This window comes from Acartia tonsa, chromosome 6 (genome assembly GCF_053477335.1).
Source record: "Acartia tonsa isolate MP-2025a chromosome 6, ASM5347733v1, whole genome shotgun sequence".
NCBI classification, from domain to species: domain Eukaryota; kingdom Metazoa; phylum Arthropoda; class Copepoda; order Calanoida; family Acartiidae; genus Acartia; species Acartia tonsa.
This window is the reverse complement of record NC_137265.1, coordinates 36,558,395-36,584,978: the sequence shown is the minus strand read 5'-3', so window position 1 is coordinate 36,584,978 and position 26,584 is coordinate 36,558,395. Positions and strand designations below refer to the sequence as shown.

Sequence of the window (26,584 nt, the reverse complement as noted above, 5' to 3'; positions counted from 1 at the left end):
TAAGTGTATCATAATTGGGGATGTATATCAATTTATCGGCCATTGTCTTATCCCTTTAGATCCCTGGTTAAAAGTATAAGAATGTTGTATTGTTTGTTCATTAGTGTTGAGAAAGAATATGATTAGAAATCTTAATTACCCATTTTCCTATTCTAATATGCATATAAATTTTTATAAGGTGCAAGGCAATACAGGGGAGATTGGGATGGTTATTACACTAGTCCCCAAAACCTGATAATAACGTTGTCTTATTCGTTGTACTAACTTATTTTGATTTCTAATTGGTTGTTTCCAAACGTTTCAACCATTAATTCTAATCTACAGAAGGGATAATTTTGTGTATCATTATAAGGGATGTACATTGCACTTCAATTTATCGGCCATTGCCCTATCCCTTTAGATCCCTGAAAGCAATGTCAAATCAAAAGAATTCATCAAGTCTATCATATAAAGGAGTAAAACTTCTTTAACCTGAGAAGTGTAACTAGTCGTCACGGAAGTGATGAGATCAAATCCAAGAACAGTTAAAATGGTTCCTACATTATAAGATGTGTGGCATTAATAGTTAGAGTATGAGGAATGCCTTAGCCCAAAACAGGCACAACTCATTACCATGCACAGTTAGGAATTTCAGACAAAGGTCGTGCGATTAAAGAGTTGGTTGTCTATAGGATTTTACTTAACCAAATACCCCAGGTGTTTGGACAGAAAAGGAGGGAGGCTGCGTCTATTTATTGGCCAAGGCGCCCTACCTACCTTTTACCTTCGGTACAGACAGACATATCAGACAGAGATTCTGTAACTATTAAGGATAATATGCATTCTATGGATTTAATGATGCTTGTTTGAGCTGAAGAAAAGTGATTAAGGCTTGATGCAACAATAAATCTTAATTTGTGCTAATTGCACACACACACACACACACACACAGACATGTAACTAGACACATGCACTGGCACATACACACACCCACACACAAACAGACATGCACTGACACACACCCACCCACACACACACACACACACACAAGGACATGCACTGACATACACACAGACATGCAACTAGACAAATACAATGACACACCCACACAGACAAGCAACTAGACACATGCACCGACACATACACACACACACACACAGACATGCAACTAGACAAATACAATGACACACCCACACAGACAAGCAACTAGACACATGCACCGACACATACACACACACACACACAGACATGCAACTAGACAAATACAATGACACACCCACACAGACAAGCAACTAGACACATGCACCGACACATACACAAACACACACACACACAGAAATGCAACTAGACACAAGCACAACACACACAAACAAGCACTGACACATACAAACACACACAGACATGCATGCACCCAGACACATGCACTGACACAAACAGACACACAAACACGCAGACATGCAACTAGACACACTTCCACACACAAACCCGTAAACAGAGAATAAATAGTTATAAACCTTCCCATGACCTATGAGAAGCTATCCTGTAAAGGAGAACCATATTGGTTCAGCGGTTAGAGAGATCCTTCGAGGTACAGACAGACAGAGATCCTGTTACTTTATTATACGATTTAAATTTTTACCATTTGTTTTTTAGAACATATGTGCCCATCCTTGATGCTTGTTCTGTACTTAAAAAACAAAACATTTTCCCTATTAGAATGCACTAATTAGGACCTTGAAGCTTTAATCATCTGAATGCTCATTCTTTATGTGTGAGGAATGGAGTCCCTCAGGGATATTGTTTGGAACTCCGCTATATGGAAGGAGACAACATGGGATATTCTATTTCTTTATGTGTAGGAAATGGAGTCCCTCAGGAAAATTGTATGGGACTCCGCTATTTGGAAGGAGACGACATGGGATAATCTATTTCTATATGTGTGAGTAGGGTTGGCAATCCGTATCCGAATCCGGGTTCTGGAATCCAGAATCCGCCCAATTTTTATCCAATTTTGGAATCCGAATCCGGAATCCATTTTTAAATAGCGGATTCGGATTCTTAATTGGTAGGCTAAAATTAGCGTCTTGAGTTTTTTCTTTCAACTCCGCCTTTTGAAGGCAAAGATTACCATCATTATATAATAATATCTTTTAAAATTTGGTTCTATTCTCGGAAGTGAATTATAAAAAAACACCAAGAACATTAATTTTTAGGACATATATAGCACTTTGCTAGAATCCAAAATCCTTGGGAATCCGCCTTTTTTTGGACGGATTCTTGTATAATCCGAATCCGGATACAGTAAAAAATTTGACAGATTGCCATCCCTATGTGTGAGGAATGGAGTCCCCTAAGGATATTGTTTGGAACAATGCTATTTGGAATGGGATACATGGATACATGGGATAATCTATTTCTTTATGTGTAAGGAATGGAGTTCCTCAGGGATATTGTGTTCCTCAGGGATATTGTTTTGAACTCTGCTATTTGGACGTAAAGTAGACATTATATGATAAAATGATAATCTTTATGACTAGGGAATGGAGTTCCTCAAATAGTTTGGACATAAAGTAGACAATTTAGGATAATTCATAATATTTTTAATGTGTGAGGAATAAAGTTCTTCTGAAAATAAAATAAGGGAACAGATAAAGATCATCATTACTTCTAAACCAAACTTCCCGGCCCCATACCAGCCGAAATGACTGAATGTTTTCAAATTAATTTAATTGTTGTTTACAGCTTTTTCCGTTGGCTTCCAATATTTTTATTGAACAAATGACTATTCACACAAAGACAACTGCAACTTTAGTATATATAGGTCCTTTGAAACTATGTAAGGTTGTAATTGAACTATCCCTAAAAAAGCACCTATTTCCTTAAGAAGAATGTGTTTATAATATGCAATCAGTGATTAGTAGTGCACCAATGGAGGAAAAAACAATGACATTTATTGGGCTTTTTATGCCTTGCATTTATAATAGAATAGTTATCATTAGAGTCAACAATAATTTCATAAAAAAAGAACATTTCATTAGAAGAAAACTTATACCAATAGAGCTCTATACCTACGAAACTCTTCCAACATTTTCTAAACCTAACCTGACTAAAGATAATCATAATAATAGGTTTAGTTTTAAAAAGATCAGGCACACACATGCAACAGAAAACAACTTGATATCAAATTTTTTAGTAAATGATTTTTAAAAACAAAAATTGAAAACAGTGCATGATTTCTCTACGTAATTATTATATTCTTTTTAAAATTATTTTATGATTTATAAAAGTATTGTATGCGGTAGGCAATTGTTATAACTAACATGTAATGAAATCTAAATAATGGCATGCATGCCAGGGAGGGAAGGGGCATTAGGCTGTTTATTATACTAGTCCCTTAAGTTTTACAATAACGTTTTCTTTTTCGTAGGCTTAACATTAACAACTCTAGGGTCAATTTGGATTGGTTGGTTTCAACCACTTATTTTTTCTACAAAAGGGATAATTTTGTGTATCATTATTGGGGATGTACATTGATTTATCAGCCCTTGTCTATTCCTTTTAAATTTCTGTATGCATACTGTGTTGTTATTTAGTTTACTAAGTTCTTGTTATCATAGCTACACTATAACTAGTGTCTGTCTGACAAAATAACTAACATGTAATCAAATATAAAGGCATAACGAGGATTAAATTTGACATCATTTCTTTGAATATAACCAGCAGAAGCGCCCCTAGCATCTAGGTGCTCTGTATTTGAAGGCCTAGGGAAGACAAAAATCCTAAAATCATCAAAAGATGACCTAAATTTAAAATTAAAATAGTCTAAAACCATCCCATGACCTATTTGAAGCTTTCTTATAAAGGAGAACTCAATCAGTTCAGTAGTTATTGCAATCTTAAGCTTCAGACAAAAACCCTAGTACTTTATATAATACTAGCGGCTTCGCCCCTAGCCTCTAGGGGCTGTGCCCCAAGAGGTTTGATCAACCTAATTTTTCGTATTTTAGATTTAAAAAGAAAAAGCAAAAAAATATTTTTTTTTTGGGGGGGGGGGTGTTTTTCATTTTTTGGGGGGGTTGGGGGTGTCCCACCCCCCAAGAAAATAGCTCAAAACCATCACAGGACCAGTAGGTATATTCCCTGAAGAGTAGAGCCCTATCGGTTTAGTGGTTACTGAGATCTTAAGCTTCAGACGGACAGACAGACGGACAGACGGACAGACAGACAGACAGACAGACAGACAGACATCGTTCTACTTTGTATTATAGATATAGGACTAGAGGAAGTTGAATCTTAAAACCTATTTTTTTTAAAATTTAGGTTTTAAAAAAAAGTTTTTAAACATTTTTGTCGGAGGGAGTCCAAATTTTGCGAGTGTGAAGGGGGTGACTTTAGTTTTACCCCAAGTGAAAAATTTACAATTTGGGATAAGAGGGGTAATTAACCCTCCCAAACAAACACTTTTGAAAATTCATTGCATTTAAAGATAATATTTTTAGTAGCAAAGCCACTCTATAATTCGAAATGTCCGTTCGTCTGAGACAAAGTAGGGGAGACGTGATTTTCTCGGCTCCTATAAAAGATAGGCAGCTGAAATTTTTAGTGAAGATTCTTATAACATATGCCCATCTAATATATACATTGTTTTGTTTATCTGTCTGTTATTTGGGGTCCTAGATCGTTTCCTAGATTTTCAAGTTTTTGTGATTTTCTCAACTCCTTTTTAAGATAATGGGCTGAAATTTTCAGGGATTGCTTAGATTTACATTCTACATAATTTCCTTAAGTTTAAATACGATTTTTCTATTAATTGGGGTGCTAGATCGATTCCTAGATTTTCAGGTTTTCTATGGTTTTCTATGGTTTTCTCGATTCCTATTCAGGATTTGCGGTTGAAATTATCAGGGATTGAATATGCTCATATTCAACATATTTGTTTCATTAAGATTTGTCTATTAATTGCGGTGCTAGATCGATTCCTAGATTTGTAAATTTTCGTGATTTTTAAGGTTTCCTGATTTCCATATTTTATCAATATGAATGTTTATTGTATGACACTACTTTATAGTAGTTTTTCTTGATATACATTCATAATTTTTTTTGAGCTTCGCTACTTATGGATGTTGTCATTCTTGTTAAAGTTTTACCAAACATGAATGAAGAGTGTTAAATGAATTAAATAACAAGGATGATACTTTCCGAATAGCAAAGTAAACTAATAAATGAACTATCCACTAAATTTAGGTATAAGACAATATACAATAATTCAACATTGTACATCCATTAAAAAAGACAATTATCATTAACCATTCTGTAGATTATATTTTTGGTGGAAAGGTTTGGACACTGCTGCTAGTTTGTACCAACCAATTAAGATTTATTAACAGTGCCTAAAGTTTTTTCAGCTAACAAATGAAGAATTTTATCATGTCAAAACCATATTTTTCAAACTGTCCCTAACGTAGTGAAGTACAAACCCGTTTGTATCTTCGCATATAACAAGGTTTGGTAAATACTCGTGCAATTATTTCTGTTTCATGCTAATTTAACTAAAAAGTTTTGCCATAATTTTACAAACTTGTAAATTCATTCTCAAATTATCTTGTTTTGTAGATTGAAGAACTTGAGCCAAACATATGAAAAGTTTGAAATGGATCAGGAATAAGGTATAACCAACAAGCAAAATAAATCTAAAATAATATTTGGGGGGCAAATGGAGAGGTCGTCAATTTTACGATGTTTTGCCCCCCAACGACAGCTGAAAAACACGTATAGGTTTCGTGATTTATTTCCAAATTAATTTCGTTATTGGTAGAAGCTAGAAATGGATAGGATGACTATTTATGTCCAATTCTAATGATCAAAGCTATCTTTCGTGAACGTACGGACCGGGGCCAATTATTGTAAAGCTTCAGCCTTTAAAAAATAAACAAAATCTAAGATTAACATTTGCTTACTTTCTGGCAACTTATACCAACAACGAAATTAATAAGGACAGATTTTTAGCTGTGTCGTTGGAAGGTAACGCTAAGTAGAATTGGTGACCTTTTTATCTACCCCCCCCCCCCCCCAAAATATTACTTTAGATTTTATCGCTTGTTGGCTATTTCTTATACCTATTTTTTGGTAATGTCTAAAGAGTTGCTGCGCTTTCAAAATTATACTGTTACTGTAATTATCTTACAATGTTTGAAAGAAGTTGTATCAACTTTTTCACTTTTTATTTAAGATAGCTAGCCGGCTCTTTTAGTAAGTAGTAGATGTAAAATTTTTCATAGAATTCAGATATGCAATCGGTTTTTTTGTAGACCTCTTATTTTTTAAGTAATTTAAGTTTTAAAAAAAAATAATTAAGTCGGTTTTAAGGTACTAAAACGCAACAAAATAAAAGAAGAAAATGGCCAGTATGAACAAAAATAGTAAGATCTTTAATTTGACACCTTACTTTTAAAATTCTGTTGAGTAATTATTGAAAAAATCAATTTTTTTAATCTCGGTTTAATAAAAACTTTAAACCTAAATATTTTATCAAACAGACATAAAAAATATGGGTTCATATATACCTTTAGAATCAGAAAAATATTACGAATCCATTCTAAGCGAAATTGAAAAAGTTTTAAAAAATTGTAATAAAAAATCAAAAAAATAAAAAGTTTATTTTAAGAATTGTAACTACTAAACTAGCCAATCACAAATCGCGAATATTGACGAATAGCAAAGCTTAATCTATAATGTTAACCAATAGAATTGCCTAAAAAAAAAGGAGAACGTTCATACAATATATACAACTAGCGGCTTCGCCCCTAGCCTCTAGGGGCTTTGCCCAAGAGGTGATAAAAAAAAATTATTGCGAGAGACCATAAAGGACCATGGAAACTCCTTCAAAAAAAAAAAAAAAAAAAAAAAAAAAAATGGGGGGGGATTTTTTGGTTTTTGGGGGGGTTGGGGGTGTCCCACCCCCCGAGAAAATAGCTTAAAACCACCACAGGACCAATAGGTAGATACCCTGAAGAGTAGAATCCGATCGGTTCAGTGGTTACCGAGATCTTAAGGGACAGACAGACAGACGGACGGACAGACGGTCAGACGGACAGACGGACAGACAGACATCGTTCTACTTTGTATTATAGATAGATACTACAATAAATATAGTGATATTACAGAACATGTAAAGAATGAAAAATTATGAACAAATATGCATCAGTCTGTTTATAAACTTCAAAACAATGCAGTTAAAAATACATTATTGTTTCTTGTGTTTAAAAAATAACTGCTACATTGCACTGTCTTTTGTTTAGGTTTTGTTCAGGTTTTATTCAAGCTAACCCTTTAAAGCCGAAAATTATGATTCTTAAAAAAAACTTATATTTTTTATTTTAGTTTTATAAAAGTTTTTCAATTTTGCTTAGACTGGATTCGTATTATTTTTCTCATTCTAAAAGTATATATGAACACATACTTTTTATGCCTGTGAGAGGATATTTTTAATTTCAAAGTTTTGATTAATCCGAGGTTAACAAAATAGATTTTTTCAATAATTACTTAACAGAATTTTAAAAGTAAGGTGTCAAATTAAAGATCTTACTATTTTTGTTCATACTGGCCATTTTCTTCTTTTATTTTGTTGCGTTTTAGTACCTTAAAACTGACTTAATTATTTTTTTAAAAACTTAAATTACTTAAAAAATAAGAGGTCTACAAAAAAACTGATTGCATATCTGAATTCTATGAAAAATTTTACATCTACTACTTACTAAAAGAGCCGGCTAGCTATCTTAAATAAAAAGTGAAAAAGTTGATACAACTTCTTTATAGGACAATGCCTAAGAACTGAATAGAAGCATATAATAGCAGGAGACTTTTTAAGGACATACTTACATTTTAGGAGTTTAATATAGAGATGCTTCGCTTATAACACTCTACTTTATTGTTCTAGGAATCAGTATTACATTTTTTTAATTTTATCACATGAAAAATTGTTGTCAAAAATCAATATGTTTTTAATGGTCGTACGGACTTTCTGGTAACAATTTTAGAGTTACTACGCTTTCTAAATCATACCCAACTGTAATGGGAATCATTATGAAAAGTTTGAAATTGATAGGAAATTAAAGTAAAACACTACATAGAGTAAGAATGGGTCAAATAACTGCATCTCCCCATCGCAATCGTCTTGTGCAACCTTCCTATTGGGTCATTGAAAATCAACCAATGGAATCGCTTATATTAACACAGCTAAGTAGCAGAAAATTATTTAGAAGCAAACGAAAGAGGTCTTTTAAAACTGAAGGGAGGTAGTTCTCTGTATATACATCTATACGATAGATATGTTGATAGAAAATTCTACGGACGAAAGGACGCATGGACCGACCATAATTACAGATCGGGGGGGGGGGGCTTCAAGAGCCCCCCCCCCCCCTCTAGTTTTTTCAATCTCATTTTTTTGTAGGTAAGATGGAGAGCTGTAACTTCATGACTTTTTAAGTTTAGTAATTATACGTCGGCAAGAGTTGATTTTATTAGGATATCTGGTCTGTGTCGGTCGTGGTGTCCGGTCAAAGTCGGTTGGGTAGCAAAAAAAATTAGAAAAAATTCAAAATAAATCTTAATTTCTAACATTATGACTTTTGTGTATAAGGTAGAATCCTAAAATTTTTTTGGTGAATACTTAGATATCAATGACCTTCTGAGAAAAGTGGTGTTATGACCGTTTGACCGCTCCCTGACCGACTTTATGACCGATTTTTGTCCGGCTTTTACTACAGACATATATCATGAATATCCTGGCTTCTATTACAGCTAGAAAACTATAATTTTTTTTGGTAAATCCTTGAGCAATAATAAACAGATAAAAATATTAATTTGCGCCGCCAACCGCCGTTTTACCGCCGTAACCGCCGAAAATGGCGGTTTCCGTTATTTTCCGTTATTTGCCGTTTTTCGGCGATGATCAGAAAAAGTAATGTTTTTGTTATGAAAAATAAAAGTTCGTCCTAAAATTTGGTCATCCTAGCTGCAAAATTGGCCGCTCTACAGCTGTTTTAAAATTTAGCGGCTGGCCGCTAAAAAGCGGCTAAGGAGCGGTCTGACCGCTATGACTAGAAAAAGTAATTTTCTCTAAAAATACACATGAACCACCAGAAAAAAAATACGTCTTTCTCTGTACCAGGAGCCGAGATAGAGGGGGGCTCTTGGAGCCCCCCCCCCACCCCCCGATCTATTAAGGTGGGAATTGGGGCCCGATCTGTAAGGGTTAAAAAAATGAAAAAGGGTACTTTTTCTAGTCGTTATATTTTAATTGTCATATAAGAATTGATTGAACATGAAAATATGATTACACTTTATAATTACCACTGAAAACTAATTTGACCGCCAGGTTCGAAACTGTTTCAATGTTCAAAACCGGAATCGATCTTAAAATTTTACATGTTACTATCCGCGAAAAGCTGTTTCTAATATTTATGAAATTGACGCGACTTTGAAACTGGCGGTTAAAATAGTTCGACAGTGTTTGCTATCACATTATTATAATACATATGTGATTTTTAATATTTTAACTTAATCAACAATCTAGACATTTATCTTTGATATAAATAAAAAGAGAGTGTTCAATTATTCAGAGATCCTGTAAAAGAAAGATAAAAATCATTAAAATCTTAAAAGGATGTTTCTTATGGTACATAAATGAACAATCCTTTTTTGCTAAAAATAATACGGCAAATAATACAAAATGTTCAAGGCTTTCCTTGGAATCCCTTGAAATTTCATGACCTAAAATTTTTTTTAAAATAATTGTCTAGATTTAAGAAAAAATTATCACAGTCAGGTACTAATACTAAACTTCCTTCTTAATTAAACTTTTTGTAATTTAACCAAATCATTTTTTTTCTTCAAATTCTTAACAAATTTGCTTACTTGTAATTCTTATTTATGTAAGCCTTATTTTCTTTTAGTGTAGATTTAAATGTTGTTAAGAATGCTTATTCTTAATTTTTTTGCTTTTTAAACTTAAAATAAATGTTTTTGATCATTCCTAAATATTTAAATGAGATCAAAAATAAAAAAATCTATTTTTATCTTTTAGAACTATAAATACACAAACTTAAATAATATCTCATTTAAAAATCTACCAAAAATAAAAAAAATCATCCAAAAATAATTCTAAATACCTAAGACTAGTTTAAATGTAATCATTAATGACATGCCAACTTTTAGTTTAATAATAATAGTTAGGTTTTCTAATATAATAAATACAAAAATTCAATCAATCAATTACTGTCTCCAATATGAAGTTATTATAATAATAACAATATAATATTTGAATCACATGATAATACAACTAAACCAAAAAAATGTTAATTTTTAGTCTTTATAAATGCTTTCTTGAAACTAATTAATCTAAATCTTAAAGACATTAATTACTACTAAACTGTTAAAAATATAAAAATGAGCCATTTTCATTATCAAAAAATATTCTTTTAGTTCCAGCGCAACCTTAAATTATATTTAAACTAGGCAATTTCAACCTAACTGGCCTTTAATTAAGGGCAGAAAAAAAATTTACTGGGTTCCCCATCAAAAAATGTTCAAAAAATAAAGTGCGCCTTTTAGATGAATTTTGTTTGCATATTTAAAATTTTCTTGCATACGTTTGACGAAAAGAAAAGGCTTAGAAACTGACAAAAAAGTTAATTATATTTTACTTTGCTTTTATTTTATTTAAATTTTCTATTTTAAAGTTTTGGACAATTTTGATGGAGCACCCTGTATTCTTTTAATTACCCCACCTCAGACATGCATGAATATCAGAAAATAAAGGACTGAGTATAAAAAAGTTGCTTCAAAACCCTGCGGAATGCCTTACCCGCAAAAATCAAAAATACTTTTATCAATGTTATGCTAAACCAACACGGGATTACAAAAGAGTTCGCCAATCCTTAGAAAAAAACTAACCAAACCTTAGCTTACTTATCCTAACAACAGTAACCTTTCACTTATCTAACCTAACCTTACCTAACCTATCTAGTGCTAAAAGGTGCGCTTCTTAGGATACGATCCCGTTTTAGTGCAATTTTAATGTCTACTAGTAAAAAACAAAACTTTCCTTTAAATATATTGAGAAAAAAAAATATTTTTATTATCCTATCCTTTGATCCCTGATAGCCATGCAGTCCTAATTAAAAAGTACCCTAGACAGAGATCTCAAATTTAAAAAGCCATAATTTTTGGCCATTGTCTGTACGTTGGGAACCACGGATCTGGGTCATGTTGAAATCTTGATAAGGGACAACGTTATTTTGATCAAGGTTTAGGGATCTGTTTCTAAAACTCAACTTAATACATCAGGGTCCGTTTTTTAAAACTCAACATGAAACAATCGGTGGCACCAATTCTACGTCTAGGCATCTGGGCCTTGTAAATAACTCTAAATACGGGAATAATGGCACATTTTATGGTATACAAAAATTATGGACAGTTTTTTTTATAATTTTTTATTCATGAAAAATGAAAATTTGACAAATTTTTGTAAACAAAAATTAAATTAAAATAGACTTTTTTCTAAATGCTTAGCAATTTTAACTAAAATAAAAATGTTAGACACATAAAAATTAACAAACTATCCACACACAAATAAAAATATAATTCAAGAACTGTTTAATGTTATTAAATCAACACATTTTATACATTAAAAGCTCATAAATATAATGAAATACAAAAATAGATTGAAAGAGCACCCTGCACTTGAAGAAAGGTTCAGTTTTGAGGAATAGATTAGGGGCTGAGCTCCCAAAAGTCTTTTATCAAATACAAAATTATCATGTCTCAGAAAGAGATATCGACAAAAAAGAATAATAACAAAAATTATAATTTTCAAATCTTTGGGACGATGAACGAAAGTTATGGTGTAATTTTTTTTACAAGGAAAATATAATTTTTGGTCTATTAATTGAAAGCATATTAACAATAATGATACATACAACAATGATACATTTTATTATAAAACATCACAATTAAGAGGTTAAATATAAATATTTTCTTATTTTTTATTATTAGAATTTACTACTTTGACTTTGAATATAAGTGTAAAATCCTTTATAAATTGAAAGGAAGATTGACGCAAATTTTGATCTGAATTTATACAAGTCTATTTTTAGTATCAAGTGCAGCTTCTCTTTAACTAGCTGGCTAAATTTCTGGCGTGTAGCCTGGAGACAGCTGGAGGTACAGTGACCTGGTCATTTGTCCCCGCCTTGAAGTACTTTGTGAACGTACAACCTGAAAACGTTGTATATAGATGAAATATTTCATTTTAAATCAGGAAATAGGGATGGGAAAATGAACTATAATTTATGATTCAAAGTTCTCCCTTCCTCCTTTTTCATTGACCAGATTATTTTGGTCTGTACAACGCCGTTATTAATCTTGTGGTCTAAAGGAAGAGAAGAACAGGCAGGCATACATACTTTCTATCACTTTATCATTAGGATTCATACAGAACAAGGACAATAATGTCAATAGGTGGCATTCAAAGGCAGTTAACAATAGCTTGGATTAAAAAAGAATAGTAAACTCTTGTGAGAAAGAGTAAAAAAATATATACTAAACAATTGAATAAACTGTAAAGTATAAAAAATACAAAAAATCACAAAACTTTGTATTCTTAAGTACTTTTACATTTTAACACACGGAAATACGGACATACCCTAGTTATAGAGCAACTGCGCTGTTAACACGAATGATATATGTACAATACCTGCAAAACCATTTCTTTACAATCATGACAAACAGTTAATGGGGTGCCCTGAAAATAATTAAAATATGATATTTGGAATATAAAACAAACAATCTTATGGTTTATACATATTTTTAAAGAATAATAGGAGATACTCTACATATCAAAGTAAAATTTGTCCAATTAAAATAAATTATTTTGTATGTTTGTTGAGAAACTACTGAATATTTATAATTCAAAATCAGAGCTCTAAAGGGAAAAGACAATCACATTTAGTGGTTAAAACGTTTAGACACTCAACTAAATGAATCTACCAATCAAATTTTAATAGAAGTTTCAAGATTATTTAGTCAACGAATAGGAAAACGTTATCATAAGACTTTGGGGACTATTATAATAAACAACCCTCCCTGAGTAACAGAATAAGCTGGTGTACCTGTATTGACTCTCTTCTTGACCTGAGGCTGCCAGTATCCCGGGAAAATGAATGTCGCCTTCCATCTTCAAGTCTAAATATAAATCAAATTATGAAGTAATGTTTATTATTACGCTTAATCAGGGATCTTAAAGGATAAGACAATTGATGATAAATTGATGTAAATCCCAGATGATGATAAACAAAACTATCATTCGCTATGCTTAAATTATTGGTTGGAATATTTGGACCCTTAATTTAAAGTTTGAACCAACCAATCAAGTTTCAATTAATGGACCCAAAGTTTCTAAGCCTACTAAGAGAAAAAACTTTTTATAAACTTTGGGTACTAGTATAATTTTACAGTCAAATTTCTCTAAAATATACCACATAATAGAATTTAATGATATTATAATGATTTTAGTATTAATTTAATAAAACAAGTACCCTAAATTTTATGTAAAAAAGATAAATATAATAATCCTAATATCAAATATGAATACGTATTTTGAGCATAAATATTACTATAACGGTTAACTTTTCTATTATTGTTTACGGCATACAGCAATGGGCCGAGTGCTTTGAAAACAGCAAAATATAATTTAGTTTCAAGTATTGCTTCGAAACCGATTAATAATCGGTGGATTAGAACCGGTTATTAGTCATACTGAAAAAGCATATATAGTATTGTAGTACAGAAATTTTCCACGAATATTAAAATAAAAATTTTAAAATTAATACCAATTTTGATAACTCTGGCCTTCGACCTCTCGGAGCTAACAAAACTGGTGTTAATCTTATCATTTTTAATCTTAATATTCGCCGAAAGCTGTCTATAATATGATGTAATAAATAACTATTATATATATTTTTTGGTAGATTTTTGATTATAATTGGTTTTGGTTGATTATACTAACACCCTGGTATTATTTATATGTTTGAGAACCAAAATATGCTCAGAAGAAAGAGATGGTGTTCATACGTTGTAATCAATATACATAATCTTAATATCTAAAAAAGAAAGGTTTTTTTTGGGAATAGTCCCTTTTGTAGCATCGCCCCAGGTTAGGTTATATTGGGTTATGTGATTGCCCCACAGGGTTAGGTAATTGCCCACGCAGGGTTAGAGCCCCCCGCAGGGGCTAGAAATAGGAGAAAAGCTACTGTGAAAAATACGAAGAATCGCCCATGAGGTGCGATGTTACGAAAGGGACTATACCCGTTTTTTTTATTTATAACCGATTGGGTTTTCTGTTTTAGTTAAGCTTAACATACATATCATGTGATGGTTTTAGGCTATTTCTTTTTCAGATTGAAGTCTTTAGAGCTTTCAGCTATTTTTCTACACCTATCTGTTCCTTTAGAATACAAAGACCCATGATGCAAGGGGCATAGCTGCTTCATTATAACAGTATGTGCTTTTAAATTTCTTATGCTTTCACTAAAATTAAAATTCCAATGTTGAACGATGCCTGTTTGTCTGTCGTTAATAGCTACTTTGAAAATATAAGCGGATACCCCCCTGAGAACTCTAGGGGATGTCAACCCAACACTTTCAATTCTAGTTTTTTTTAAATTAAGCGGTAGAGTCATTTTTTCTGATGGCGATTTTCTTGGGAGGGTGATGGTACCCTCCTCCAAAATATCTATAAACCTTCCCAAGACATATGAGTAGCTATCCTGTCAAGAAGAACCACAACGGTTCAGCGGTTATCTAGACCCTTCGGTACAAACAAACAGACATCCTTTTACTTTTATTAAGGATTTGTTAGTTTGTTGTGACTCCGCTAGGCGGAGGAAATGTTAATGTTTCCTCTTTCCTGTGTGAGAGCTAGGAGCACAAAGTTTAAAACATTCATCACATAATTTAACAATGGCAGCATTTATACAAAAACCCTAATATATAAAGTTGTAAAGTTTTTGTCTGAACCGATTGGGTTTTCTGTTTTAGTTAAGCTTTCCATAGTTAATGATTTTAGGCTAGTTTAATTTCAGATTCAAGTCTTGGGATGATTTTAGACTATTCTTAAGCTCTTCTTATATACTAGGCTTCCAGATGCTGTGGAGCCGCTAGTATAAATATATTTGTAAATATGTAGTAATTTGGCAGCAAACGACCAAGATACGAGTAGATTGATTACTTCTTTTACTTTTAAGCCCAAATTATGAAGAAAAAAAACTTTTAACAAATTGTATACATTACATTTTTAAAACTTTGTAATATACTTTTGAGTAAATAATGTATTTTATGTTTTTTTGTATAATGGTATAAGTGAATGGTATAAAAAAGTGGGACCACTAGCTTTGATTTTAATTCATGTTGCTATCCCTGTAATTTAACTACAACATATAAACACCAAATATTAGGGGAGAGGTGAAAGGGGCCAAATCTCGAAAGATACTAATTAAGATCATGAAAACAGCAAAATATAATTTCTAAATTGTCTAATTTACACCTTTTGCTAACATAATTAACATGTTAAAATATCATAGCTCTGTAGTAAGTGGAACAATAACCAGTTAACATTTTTATTTCTTGCTCCAAGAGGGATACTGGGACTTAAAATTGTAAGAAAAAAATATAATTTTATTCGTTGGCTTAAAAACTTTGAGGACTAATGACATCTTGATTGGATTGGACAAACTAGCAGTGTCAAAATATTTAACCAATAATTGAAACTACTGGAGGGGTAGTTTTAATTAACATAATGAGGAATGTATAATGTACAATGTACATTAACTTATTGTCTTTAGTCTTAACCCTCATCAAATGTCTTAACTCTTATTAAAATGTAGCAATAATAGCAATAAATAAGTTCTTATCTTGTGTTACCCTATCCCTGAATTAATTATTACCTTGCTGAAACAGTCGTAATGCCTTGGCTTGTGAAAACTGGTAGACTAGTGGGTCCGCCGCCGCCGCTGGCTGTACTACTGCATCCAGAGAATCGGCGGCGGGGATTTGGCGAGGTTGGGGCAGAGCCAGCACTGCTAAGGCCCCGTGGTAAGGTTAGGTTGGGGGAGCTCATTCTTTCCTGAAAATAAAATAAAGTTTCAAAATAAGTCAAATATTTGGAAGACTTTTTCCAGTATCGCTTCGAAACAGGTTCTCAGCCATACTGAAAAATTAAGCATAGCATCGTATTATATCCAGTTTTCTATTAATATAAAAAAGTACAATCATAAGATTGAAACCAGTTTTTTAAGCCCGTGCCTTCGCCATTTGGGGCAAAAAAATGGTTTTATTCTTATAATTATACATATTTATACCCACGGAAAAAACTGTTTATAATACGATACGATAAATAACTATTATCAGAAAATAAACCTTTGTTTATATTCGAATTATGAATATTGGTACAATTATATCAACATTTCTCCGTATTAAGTATAATAAAGACGAAAAGTCAAGCAGACAGCATGACAAAAACTGCTTGTAATTACGTGATTTTTACAATTTTTTACGTACATATCCCAAGTATAAAGAAGTTGTGTTAATAGAAAAACCTTGAAAACTGAAATGACACATTTAGGTCACCGCTTTTACTATAAAAATGCAAAAGTAAAGAAAAGTCAAGTTTACAAATAAACAAGGACTAATACGACTACAGGTAGCGTAAAAATGTCAAGCGATTAAAATTTAAGAAAAAAGAACAGTAAAGTATTATGTAGTAAGTTCATGCAGTTCTTGGTGTTCATTCTCAATAAATACTGCATGATATATTTTCGTCAGAGCGTCAATTTGATTTTTTCGTCATTTTCTAAACCTGTCCTCTAATAACTGAAAAGTTTCAAGGGAGGGAGGGCTCTTTATTACACTAGTCTCTAAGTTTTATAGTGACGTTTTCTTACTCGTTAGCTTATCAACTTTGGTGACTTTTATTAAAATTAGATTCGTTTGTTCATTAAGTTGAATGTCCTCACGTTTCAACCACTGATTGTAATCTACAAAAGGATAAATTTTGTGTAACATTCATTGGCCATTGTCTTATCAATTTAGATCCTTAGAAAGTTTTAGTTTATGTGACGTACTGACATACGGACATACCCCAATTATAGTGTGACAAGTTTAGGAATGAAACTGGGTTCAATGAAGTATAAATAATATTGGGAATTCATGTGTAAGGGCTTATTCACCACCGCAGAATCAAAGGCCTTCAATATAAACCCCCCACATTTAAAAAAAAGCTAATTCTTTAATCCAAGGCTAATATTCTATAAGGTGAAAAAATTTGAGTTTAGGTCAGTCAAAATCCTCAATTATGATATATCAGATTTCATAAATACCATAGGGAAAACAGTACATTATGTCTAAGTAATGATCATTTAGATTTGGGCAAAGCACTTTTTCTCAGCCCAACACCCAGTCATTCAGCCATTTATGAGATCTTAAGGTTATACCTAAAAAGGCAACTTTTATTTTCTAACTTTCAAGTTTTTATTCTTAAAATAAAGTAAAGAAATTGATATTGAGGAAAAGATTAGTAGGGATGAGGGGAGGGTTTGAGAGGTAAATATATCCATAACAAGGACAATTTTGTTTAGAAATAACGCATCAATTAAATGCTAACACTGTAGCAAAACAGTAGTTAGCCTATAAGGACGGGATACACCACAAGATCTTATTTTGGTACATCTCTGAACCAAATCTTGCTTAATTGCTGTGCATGATTATATGGCCACACGCTCTTTAGACGACCAACCCTTTGATTGCACGAAATTTGTCTGAAAGTTCTAACTGTTAAATATTACGTTAAATAAAACATTAATTATTGACAAAGTAACATTTCTCTGCTGAAAACGTGTATTTGTTTGTTTTGTGTGTAAAGAAGAACAACCAACGACCTACTTGCAAAGTAGCTACGATTCAAAAAATCAAAATAAGGATACATTATATTGGGAGGTGGGGAGGGGGGAGGATGGTTTTATTGAAATTAATTCTTGTGGAAATTGGACATAAATTCCTTTCAAGATAAAATTTCGATGCCTATCAATCTCCAGACTTTTAATTAAATTTGATTTTTAAAAAAACTTATGCAACTAAGTTCTTTTTATTTTAAAAGGTCAAAAAAGGTATTATGATAAAATCATAATGATAATTAACACAGAGATCTAAAGGGATAAGACATTGGCCGATAAATTGATGCATGTTGTACATTCAATATGATGATACACAAATTACCCATTTTGTATATTACAATCAGTGGTTGAAACATTTGGACGCTCAACTCAATGATTCAACCAACCAATCTACTTGAAGCGCAACTAGAAAACAAAAACAAAAAAGCAGTTAAGAAGAAAAAAACTGTATAAGTTAAAAAGTACATACATTTAAATAAATAAAGATGCACATATAATACCGCTAGTGAGTATGAAAAATAGACGGACGGACAAATTTTAATTTTTAAGATCTTCGCTACTAAAAATGTATGAAGTTACGAAACATTTTCTTATTAAAAATTAAATTATTAAAGAGATTTAATTTTTGTGTTCAGACATTTTGAAACTTATCTCCGCCTAAATTTTAATTGATTAATCAAAAGATTTTCTTTTTCGGCTACACCCCAACTTAGCAGGGAGGGAGGGGACATTGAACTGTTTATTACACTAGTCCCCAAATTTTATAGTAACGTTTTATTAATCGTTGGCATAATAACTTTGGGGAATTTTAATTGGTTAGTCAAGTAATCTTAGTGTTTAAACGTTTAAACCACTAATTTGATCTACATAAGGGATAATTTTGTGTATCATTAAAGGGGAAGTACATCAATTTCTCGGCCATTATCTTATCCCTTTAGAACCCTGTTTACTAGCCCTCAGTTTTAAATGTGTGGAAATTTTTAATTACAATTTATTAAAGTCAGAAAATCATTCTTTTACACAAAATGGCCTAAAAAATTGTTTTGCCCACAACTTTTCCGTCAATAAAAATCGAATTTTACCCCTCCCTGTTCCCACAAACCTTTATATATATAGAACATATTAAACCCTGGCAAAAATTATGCAATGCTTAACTTTTTAAAATTTGTACAATAAAGAAACTATTTAGTATTGTTCTATTATTTACTTGTTTTATAAATTGTTTCTAATTTGTGAAATTATCCATTATTCCAACTTTATTATCCTGTCATAACATAATTATACAGACGCAGCGACTCTATAATCATTGTCGGTCTTTACATCATTCGGAATTTAAAGTAGGTTATGTAAAAATTACTGGTACTTCCTTGCTAATATAAAGACTAAAAAATGTAAAGTACCATCTACCAAAAATGTCATGTTCCGCGGTTTTGACATCACCTGCAAAATAAGGCCTTAAGTTTTAGATACCATCTTTAATGACTTCACATTGGCAAAAAAGTTATTCGTTTTCACTACTTGTAGTTATTTGTCATTGTCATTGCTGCGCTACATATTGCCATAACTGTCCTTATTACTTGTAAATAACCCTTTTTTGTTTGTTTAACTTAAATGATATCATTTACCTAGGTTAAACAATGCCTACAAGTAATTTTTATTTCTAGCATTTTTTTGCAATAGACAAAATAAATAGAAATATGAAGAAAAAAAATCAAATGGTAAAGGAGATTTTTGTCCATTCTCCATTGGTTTTCAAGATCCACTATAAAAAAAACTATTATTTCTATTTACGATACTAGCGGCTACGCCCCTAGAGGCCTCTAGTGGCACTTTGAATGTTTTTTTTTTATTTAAAATATCTAATTACAGAAATAATTGGTTTATGTTTCGTTGGAGTCTCTTTTTCGGGAGGGGTGATTTTTTTCTAGGGGCGATTTCTCCTGATAGGGTGGTGGTACCCTCCCCCAAAATAGTTATAAACCTATCCTGTTGAGGAGAACCCGATCGGTTCAGCGGTAAGCGAGATCCTTCAGTACAAACACACAAACACACAGACACACAAACACACAGACATCCTGTTACTTTAGTATAAGGATTTCTAAAAATAATTCCAAAAAGCTATCCTTATGGAGCGATCCAACCATTCCTGAACCCTAACCTAACAGAATAATCATAAATACGGTTTATCGCGAAATATTGCAATATTATTCACGTATTTTTTTAAGTGTAACTATTACACAACTGGGTTATGACTTATGTTTGCCATGGTCAAATGTAGGCCTACCTTGAGTGAGCCGAGCTGAGGTATGGGGGACAGCGAAGCCATCGGCGAGGAGCCGTTGGACGCCGTAGAGGAGGACTGCCCGCTGCTTGGGTGGTGGTGGGGTGTCAGGGCCGACACAGGCACGGAGGCAAAGTGCTCCAGCGGTATTCTCATCTTGCTGACGCATTTGTGGCACACCTGCTCCAAGCACACAAGTTTCAGGTAAACATATTAGATGACAGTCACCAACAAGTAGACGTAATATATACGCAAGAACTAATAATCACTAAAATTCTGGTTTATTTAAAATCTGGATTTATGTATATATGTTTAGTAGATAAGTCTTATCAAACATACTAAAAAAACATTTGTACAAAGATGTACTGTACAAAATTGGACCCTAAATTATCTCCCACAAAATATTTTCCTATAATTTATTTTAATAAGATATTTCTATGATATTTAATTTAAAAAAGCTAAGCCACTCTATAATGAAGTTTGTATGTGTGAAACTATTCCTGTTGGTTGCATAGTGAGCATCTGGTTCCCCAGCTGAACAAAGAGAACCGGGTCTTCTTGCACATAAAGCATATCTAAAATATAACAAAGTTTATTCCATCATAAAAACTACATGGTAGAACAGTTTCCATGGAGTAAAGGGACAACGGATGTATAATATATGTGGATTGTGGATATTATGCCAGGGGAAAATTTCTCGTCAATTTAGGCTACAATTCCCCTTGCCATTTATTTGTCAGTTCGTTCATCCAGTAGGAGGCGAGGGGGTAGTTTTTTTTAGCCAGCTACAAGTTTAATTTTATTAGAGTACATTATAATCTGGTTTAAGATTCAAGTAATAATAAATCCATTGAAATACAATGTCTAGACTCTTTCACCTAATATTTAGCAGCTACAAAAAGCAAAATCATACACAAAAGAATTGGGAATGAAGATTTATTTTCTTAAATTTACTGCTTAAAGATACCTATTGAATTATTTCAAAAGTTTTAAATTTCTCTTTTGTTACTTTCATGAATGGTTGATAGTTATGTTTATTTATAAAATTCTTAAACATTTAAATAAATATTTGTTTATCTTTAACCAAAAAAAGGGTTTGTTTAACAATTAAACTTGAGCCAGTCTCAGTGTCTATCAGGGATTTAAAGGGATAAGACAATGGACGATAAATTGATTTACATCCCAAATTATTAAAAATGTTCCTTCTGTAGATTTAAATTTATTGGTTGAAAAGTTTGAACACTGACGGATCGAAAAGGACATAAAGATTATAAGCAATCGAATTATAAAACCTTTTAAAACTTTGGGTACCAGTACAATTTACAGTCCAATGTCCCATCTCTCCCTTGTGTCTCTTCATAATTCGAATATAGGGATTGGATAATGGAAAATTAATCAATCTTTCCTTCATATAAATTTTGCTTTGGGTAGCTGGCAAATACAAGTTGAGAACTATTAGGGAAGATCAATTTATAAGTATAAATATATTCCAAAATCAAGATAGGATATTTAGATTCAGATATTAATTTACCCTTGTCCTATCCCATATTTATGTCACTGTAATAGATAGAACAAAAACTATACCTTTCCCTTTTCAACGTCCGTTTTAAGGTTGTTGTCCAAAGGAAGCGCCTCTAGCTCGGCTCGGGATAACACAGACCTAAATTAAACAATAATAGATTTTATTCCAATTAACATTTATTTTGTTGAATATAACTTAGACCGAAAATACACGAAAGTCTGAAAAGTACAAAGGCAAATGGCCAATAAAATTTAACTTCTTGATTTAAATTGATGCATATTTTTCAGGGAGTAAGGGAGGGGACAATGGATCGAATATTCAATTTTTAGGAGTCTCAGACTTTGGGGACTGGCTTAAAGGGAATGTGCAAGAATTTAGCAGTTTCTGACTGAGTTTGGGGACTTGCGCATAGAATGCCGCTACTCGTTATGTATGTTTTGAATATTGCAGACGGGGAGAAGGTATAAGGGAAGTGGGGGGAAAGGAAATAAACACTCGTTGTGTTAGTTTGGAATGTAGCAGACGGGGAGATAGGAGAAGGGAGGTGGGGACAAGGGGCAAGGGAAATAAACAGAATAAAAAGGGGCAGTCATATTCTTGCTAGCAGCTGGCCGGGTCCAATAATCTTTTAATATAAAAATCACACCAAAAAACCTCAATATATTTCATCAAAAACAAGTTGTGATTTCACTTTACACGACGCTATGGAAATCTATTATTCAATTAACACTCCCTTTATAATTTCCTACAAATTTATTGGATTAAACTGGATTTCATGCCCTTTCTTTGATAACTCTTATATTGAATTAATTGCCCATTGTCCCCTCCCTTACTCCCTGATATTTTTACATTTTATTAAATAAACCTTAATACATATTTGTAAAATTCAAGAAACTTATTAATTACTGTACAAAATCTGACCCTGAATTAACCAAAGATCTAATAATTACCTGATATGAACGACTTCATCTAAACTAAGCTCTAGGGTTTGAAGGGCAGACATCCACTCCTCCTAAACATGATAGAAATTGATTTAAATATTTTAATAATATATTTTTTATCCCTGTGTATTATAAAAAAGAGTTTATGGTTATATTGCAGAGATCTAAAGGAATAAGACAAGGTCCTATAAATTAATGTACATAGTCAATGATCCTTCCAAAAATTAACCCATCTGTAGATTACAATTAGTGGTTAAAATGTGTAAACCAACCAATCAAAATTCAATAGAAGTCCCCAAAGTTGTTAATCCAACGAATAAAAGAACATTAATATAAAACTTTAAGGACTAGTGTCTTAAACAGCCCAATGTCCCCTCAATCCCTGGTTTTATTGTGTGATGAAAAAATAAAAGTAATAGGAAGTAAGAACTAAACTATAAATATATATATCCATGTTTGTGTCGGTTAATTAAATCCTCAAAAATTAAAATTCTTTTCGAGTTTGTTCATGACTTTTAGAAAAGTTGTAAGAGTTGTTAAACTGACTCTTTTGTAGTTTCCCTTAAACTGTCAGTGGGCCATAAATACCAGGGTGCAAGGACGTCCAAGCTTTTCATTTAGGGAAGGGGGGTGAATGAGGGGCTTAAAAGATTTTTTAGGGGTGGGGGGGAGGGTCATTATCCCCATTACCTCGTCCCATTAGAAGTCCTTGAGAGAGGAGATATTAGTACCTAAAATCTTAAAACCAAGATCTAAACTCTTAAAAGCTTTAGGGAATCTTATCAAGTATTGATTGTTTAAACCTTCAGCGTCTAAACTTTTCAACCAATAATTTTAATCTAATCTAAGAGTTAAAGCTGAGAAATACGTCTAAACTGACCGGGCTAGATTTGCTTGATTCACTTCACTAAGAGATAAAAATGTCTTCCCCGGCGGCTGCCGGAAAAATGTTGAGTTTTTGAGTTGGAGATACAGTTGAGGCGGAATATATAACCCTCCTGTTCTAGAATACCCAGGATAATTATAATTAAGATAATATTTGTGAATTGGATATTTCTGAAATTATAATTAAGTTTAAAACTGAATAATTACTAACAAGACTAACATCTATAACCTTAACACAGGATATATGTATTCCTGACTAACAACCTAAAACCTAATATTACAGAGTATTGCATTTGTAGCAATAAAAAGATTGTCCAGTTTAAATATTTATATATAGAAAAAAAAACTTAGCTTATAAAAGAATAGAAAAAAAATGATCTAAAAAAAAAAAAAGATAACAAAAAAGTAAACAAAAAAAGAAAACCAAAAAAAGAAACCAAAAAAAAAAACAAAAAAAAAAAAAACAAAAAAAAAAGAAAAGAAAACAAAAAAAAGATCATTAAATTAAAGAAAGAAAAAAAAAATTATGAGATAAAAAAAGCACTTAAAATTGGACACCCAAGCTCTGTAATATTTTGTAATTATTCATTGTGATTTATTTATATATTCCCTCTCACACACTCGCGAGGGTGCCCCGTACCTATCAAGTCTCGGTAGGGTAGGGGAGAGAGTTGAGTATATTTTAAGTTTATGTTGGGAGATTTTCTGTTGTTGGAGTGAATCAGACAAAACTAGCTGTGTTGGAAGATGGCAGAAAAACAGAAGTATTTTTGCCTTGGCTGTAAAGAAGCTTTTAAAAGAAAGGACACATGTGTCATGTGTCAGGTGTGTGAAGAATATACACACCCGGATTGTTCTGGTATAAGCAAGGACCTGCTAAAATACTTGCTGGATGAGACAAACAGTGGAAATTGTATCTCTTGGACTTGTGCACACTGTAAGAAGGTTGGCTTGGTGCTGAACAACAAAGTAAAGGCATTGAACAAAGAGTTTCAAGAAATGAAGAATACAATGCAAACACTGAAAAATGATCATAGTGATCTTAAAAAGGACGTTGTTAGTGTGAAAACTGATTGTGAAGAAAATCGTCGCAGGATTGCAAGTTCCTCAAAATCTGTAAAAAATGACATTTTTAGCGAAATAAGAGAAAGAGAGGAAAGAAAGTTAAATGTTATCATTTATGGCGTCCCAGAAGCTGGCGAAGATGTTGTGGGAAAGGATAGGAAGATGTTTGACCATGAATGGATCCAAGATGTTGCCAATGCTATGAATGTTAACTTAAAAGATACTGATGTTAAATTCTTAAAAAGACTTGGAGAGAAAAAAGATGAAAATCAAGATCCGCGGCCAATTTTGATTGGTCTCAAAAATGCTCAAACTAGAAGTGATCTTGTAAGCAAGAGTAGATACCTTAAAGACGGCGAATTTGACGGCATTCATATCGTACCTGACCTGACAAAGCAGCAGAGGGAGGAAGAGGCTGAATTAACCAAAGAAATGCACAAAAGAAATGCTGAATTAGATAGTGATTTAAACTCAGAATGGAGGTTGGTGGGCCTAAAAGGCGAAAAACGGCTAGTTTTGAGCAGGATTCAGGAGAGAAACCAGAGTTACAGAGGTCAGGGCCAGGGCCAGAGTCGAGGCCAGAGGACCCGAGGATCAACAGTGAGAGGCCGAGGATGAGGAGGAGCCAATGTGAGGAGCATGAAAAGGGTAAGGACTCCAGATCCAGAAACAAGATACCAAAAAAGGACACGCCCATCGGAGGTAGAAGAGGAGGAGGAGACAGAGGACAGGATGGTGGCAGGCCACAACCAGATCGAGGTGGAGGAGGAGGAGACAATACAAAAGGATTAAACTTTATTTATCTTAATGCTCAAAGCATATTAAGTAAAGTTACAGACTTAGAAGCCACGGCTAGTATTATTAAACCAGATTTAATTTTAGTAACAGAATCATGGTGTAATTCTAATATAAGTGATAATGTTTTAAAAATTTCCAACTATGAACTAGTGTCAGAACTGAGAAAGGACAGGCATGACACAACAAATGGTATTGGAGGAGGGCTGCTTGTTTATTCAAGAAAAGGACTTGAAGTTTTACCATGTGACAAATATAACAATTTTAACCAATATGTTAGTTTTAAAGTTTCATGTAATAATTCTATTATTAATGTATTTTTAGTATATCGACCACCTAATTGTTTGAAAGAAAATTGTGATAAACTTATTGAGATTTTAGAAAATGCACCTAACAACAGTATTTTAATTGGAGATTTTAATTATCCTGGTGTTGATTGGGATAATCTTACTTCTGATAACAAAAGCTTGACTTTTTTAAACACTTGTATTGATAAAAATTTTAGCCAATATGTTGACTTTCCCACACATAGTCGTAACAATATTTTAGACCTTGTTTTATCTAACAATGACAATATTGTAAATGTTGAAAATCTTGGACCCCTCAGTAACAGTGACCATGTAATGCTTTTAATAACAACAAATTTTTATGTTAAAAATGAAGTGAATAGCTATGTTAGATATGATTGGAAAAATGCTGACTTTTTAAAAATGGAAAATGAGATGAAAAATATTGATTGGGAGCGAGAAATAAATAATGTTCATGATGGCTGGAACAAACTGAAAAGTGTTATTGATAATGTAACAGAAAAATATGTGCCAAAAGTGATAATTAAAAATGACGCACAAAAACCACTGTGGATGAATAGTTATATAGTTAGACTTCAGCGAAAAAAATCTCGACTCTATAAAAAAAAGAAAGCCAATAATTGTGATGAAAATATTCAGAACTATGATGCTGTTTCCAAGGAACTCAGAAAAGCTGTCAGAAGAGCCAAAAGAAAAGTTGAGGTAAAGATATCAAAACAGTCTGGTAATGATGGTCGTAAAAAGTTTAATGCTTATGTTAAAAAAAAACTTGGAAACAACTTTGGAACAGGACCATTAAT

The 26,584-nt window shown here is 32.5% G+C and overlaps 2 protein-coding genes across 8 annotated transcripts in view; one reads left to right on the top strand and one right to left on the bottom strand.

Moving 5' to 3' along the window:
- Nucleotides 1-9,254: 9,254 nt before the first annotated feature.
- LOC145322524 (protein spire homolog 1-like) overlaps nucleotides 9,255-26,584 on the bottom strand; it is a 199,256-nt gene continuing 181,926 nt past the window's right edge. For all 6 annotated transcript variants that reach the window (XM_080164618.1, XM_080164622.1, XM_080164620.1 and 3 more), the window contains 8 exons: nucleotides 22,741-22,802; nucleotides 21,853-21,928; nucleotides 20,772-20,843; nucleotides 20,272-20,451; nucleotides 15,984-16,162; nucleotides 13,149-13,221; nucleotides 12,734-12,781; nucleotides 9,255-12,255 (listed from right to left, as the gene is read on the bottom strand). In XM_080164618.1, the coding sequence (XP_080020744.1) occupies nucleotides 12,166-12,255; nucleotides 12,734-12,781; nucleotides 13,149-13,221; nucleotides 15,984-16,162; nucleotides 20,272-20,451; nucleotides 20,772-20,843; nucleotides 21,853-21,928; nucleotides 22,741-22,802 (780 nt within the window). In that variant the 3' untranslated portion in view covers nucleotides 9,255-12,165. The remainder of the gene's footprint in view (nucleotides 12,256-12,733; nucleotides 12,782-13,148; nucleotides 13,222-15,983; nucleotides 16,163-20,271; nucleotides 20,452-20,771; nucleotides 20,844-21,852; nucleotides 21,929-22,740; nucleotides 22,803-26,584) is intronic.
- The window catches only part of LOC145322525 (activin receptor type-1B-like), a 279,945-nt gene continuing 276,977 nt past the window's right edge, over nucleotides 23,617-26,584 (top strand). For both annotated transcript variants that reach the window (XM_080164624.1, XM_080164625.1), the window contains exon 1: nucleotides 23,617-23,646. The gene's annotated coding sequence lies outside the window, so the exon portion shown is untranslated. The remainder of the gene's footprint in view (nucleotides 23,647-26,584) is intronic.